The sequence below is a fragment of the Bison bison genome, unplaced genomic scaffold (assembly GCF_000754665.1).
Source record: "Bison bison bison isolate TAMUID 2011002044 unplaced genomic scaffold, Bison_UMD1.0 scf7180017864516, whole genome shotgun sequence".
NCBI lineage: Eukaryota > Metazoa > Chordata > Mammalia > Artiodactyla > Bovidae > Bison > Bison bison.
Window position 1 is genome coordinate 213,088 of NW_011495069.1, and position 3,511 is coordinate 216,598.

General features: G+C 54.7%; 1 protein-coding gene across 1 annotated transcript in view; it reads left to right on the forward strand.

Moving 5' to 3' along the window:
- Positions 1-3,511, forward strand: part of PADI4 (peptidyl arginine deiminase, type IV) — a 28,503-nt gene that overhangs the window by 18,731 nt on the left and 6,261 nt on the right. The window contains exon 12 of the mRNA XM_010830215.1: positions 3,388-3,508. Coding sequence (XP_010828517.1) covers positions 3,388-3,508 — 121 coding nt within the window. The remainder of the gene's footprint in view (positions 1-3,387; positions 3,509-3,511) is intronic.

Here is a 3,511-nt window from a genome sequence, read left to right on the forward strand (position 1 = left end):
CATTTCTCATGATGTACTCTGCACAGAAGTTAAATAAGCAGGGTGACAATATACAGCCTTGATGTACTCCTTTTCCGATTTGGAGCCAGTCTGTTTTTCCATGTCTGGTTCTAACTGTTGCTTCTTTACCTGCATGCAGATTTCTCAGAAGGCAGGTAAGGTGGCCTGATATTCCCATCTCTTTAAGAATTTTCCACAGTTTCTTATGATCCACACAGTCAAAGGCTTTAGCATAGTCAATAAAGCAAAAGAAGATGTTTTTCTGGAAGTCTCTTGCTTTTTTGATGATCCAACAGATGTTGGCGAATTGATCTCTGGTTCCTCTGGCTTTTTAAAATCCAGCTTCAACATCTGGAAGTTCACGGTTCATGTACTGTTGAAGCCTGGCTTGGAGAATTTTGAGCATTACTTTGCTAGTGTGTGAGATGAGTACAATTGTGCGGTAGTTTGAAAATGCTTTGACATTGCCTTTCTTTGGGATTGGAATGAAAACTGACCTTCCTATAGACAGCCTCAGGTGGAGGGAGGCTGTGGTGGCCCCTTAGCCCCCCACATCAGTCAGGGGTGTTAGTCACTGTGCTTAGTCACTCAGTCGTGTCCGACTCTTTGTGACCCCATGGACTGCAGCCCACCAGGCTCCTCTGTCCATGGGGATTCTCCAGGCAAGAATACTGGAGTGGGTTGCCACGCCCTCCTCCAGGGGATCTTCCCAACCCAGGGATCAAACCCAGGTCTCCTGCATTGCAGGTAGATTCTTTACCATCTGAGCCACCAGGTCTGGGGTATCTTGATTCAAATCACTCAGGAAAAGAATTGGGGATTGGGGATAGGGGATAGGGACTTCCCTGGGCGTCCCTGGCGGCTCAGATGGTAAAGAATCCACCTGCCATGCAGGAGATGCAGGTTCGATCCCTCGGAATGGCTACCGAGTCCAGTATTTTTGCCTGGAAAATTCCACAGAGGAGTCTGGCGGGCTACAGTCCATGGGGTCGCGAAGAGTCAGACCGGACTGAGGGACTAGCACTCTCACACTTACTTTTTGAGGGACTTCCGTGGTGGCTCAGTGGTTAAGAAGCCTCCTTGCAATGCAGGCGATGCGGGCTCAACGTCTTGTTGGGGAACTAAGACTCCCCCTCGCCTGATGCAGCCAAATACGTAAATAAAAATAAATTTTATAACATGAATTGGGATAAGAATCAACCTCCTCACCAGGCTATAGCCGCATCTGCTTCTCCAGCCCTGGGCCACTTCCCTGCCCCTCTCCTGGCTCCAGCCCCACTGGCCTCCTTCCTGGTCTTCACATGTGCCCGGCTTGTGCTCACCCCGGGCCTTTGCACCTGCTGTTTCTGCTGCCTGCAGTGCTCGCCCCGTTCAGGGTCTGGCTGCTCCTCCACCTTCAGGTCTCGTGGACAAGGGAGCCCAGGCACTGCCCGCTGAGCTAACTGCGGCCACAGAGACCCCGAGCGGCATCTTTTCCATGCTGACTGTTGCTTGGTTGGTGTTTGCTGTGGGGGCTTCTCCGCTGTGTACAGCCTTCCTCCAGCTGTGGGGCAGGCTTCTCACTGCAGTGGCTCCTCTTGTTTCAAGGCATAGGTTCCGGGCGCTCAGGCTTCAGTAATTGCAGCTCCCAGGTCTCGGGCACAGGCTCGGTAGTTGGGGGCACGGGCTGCGTTGTCCTATGGCAAGTGGGACCTTCCCGGACCAGGGATTGAACCCGTGTCTCTTGGATTGCAAGGTGGACTCTTAACCACAGGACCACCAGAGGAGCTCAAGGGAGCAGTTTTGATGGCCCAGCAGGGGAGGAGGTCAGGTTGGCAAGGGTTTTAGAGAGAGAAGAAGGATTTGGAAATAATGGGTTTTAGACCTGTGGAGTCACAGACCCCCTTCAGACTACTCATCTTCCCACAAAAAATGCACCCAAGCCCACTATTTGGCATCTAGTTTCAGGGCGTCTGTGGCCCCCGTAAAGCCCCAGGGTACAAATCATCAATCTGTAGGAAGCAGAGTTAGAGGCGGGCGTCCCTGGTGGCTCAGTTGGTAAAGAATCCATCTGACATGCAGGAGATGCAGGTTCGATCCCTCGGAATGGCCTGCAATGCAGGAGACCCCAATTCGATTCCTGGGTCAGGAAGGTCCCCTGGAGAAGGGATAGGCTACCCACTCCAGTATTCTTGCCTGGAGAGTCCCCATGGGCAGAGGAGCCTGGTGGGCTACAGTCCACGGGGTCACAAAGAGTCAGACATGACTGAGTGACTGAGCACGCACAGAAGCAGAGGGTTAGAGGTTCAGTGGTGGACTGGACGATGTCCCCTCAAATGGGCCCTAACCCCCAGAAGCAGATGCCATCTTACATGGCAACGGGGGCTTTGTGAATGAGATTAAGTCAGGGATCTTGCGATGGGGACTCCCCTGGGTGATCTGGGAGGACTATGCCATCACAAGGCTCCTCATGAAAGGGGGGAAGCAGGGTCAGGATGGGAAAAGACTTCTGATGTCAGCAACAGAGACTGGAGTGATGGGCACTGAATATGGCAGAAGAGCCGCCAGCCAGCTGACCACTAGAAGCTGAAAAAGGAAAGGAAGCGGGTTCTCTCCCAGAGCCTCCAGGAGGAGCCAGCCTGCCACCCCTTGATTTCAGTCCCGTGAGGCTGACTTCAGACCTCTGAGCTCAGAGCCGTCGGCTCACAGCGGCAGCCGGAAACCAACGCGGGGTAGGAGGGGCGCCGCCCCTGTGGTCTTCTCACGAGGACGAGGGGCCGCAGCCCCGTGGGGAGGCCTGCTGCAGCCCCAGGTCGGGACGCGCCCGTGTGGACCAGGAGCGTCTGCTGTAGAGACAGCTCGAGTCGCAGTCTTCCTGACCGTAGTTTCTGCTCCGAGGACAGAGATGGTACCTAGCAGATTCATTTTCACACCCGAGTTAAGGTTTATGATGCGGCTTCCCCAGTGCTCAGCGGTAAAGAATCCACCTGCCAACGCAGGAGACGCAGGAGACGTGGGTTTGATTCCTGGGTCAGGAAGATCCCCTGATGGAGGAAATGGAGACCCACTCCAGTATTCTTCCTTGGGAAATCCAGTGGACCGAGGAGCCTGACAGGCTATAAATCCACGGAGTCACAAAGAGTGGGACACAGCTGAGCGACTGAGCACGCACACAAGGTTTAGAGGTTTACAAGCCGCGGGCGCCCCTCAGAGACTCACAAACCCCCTCTCTTGCCCGCGCTGACTCAGCCTTCCTTCAGAATCCCTCAGATAGTAACGGGACCTGCTCTGAACCAGTGGCCGAAGGGTTTCTTCTGAGACCAAGCTCATCTTTAAACCTGGACCCCACGCTCTCTTCCCCAAGACCCTGGGTTCTCTAACTCTTGGCCCCTGCTCCTCCCACCCCAGGGTCCAGATTTTGGCTACGTGACTCGTGGGCCCCAGACGGGCAGTGTGACTGACCTCGACTCCTTTGGGAACCTGGAAGTGAGCCCCCCCGTGACGGTCAGGGGGAAGGCGTACCCGCTGGGCA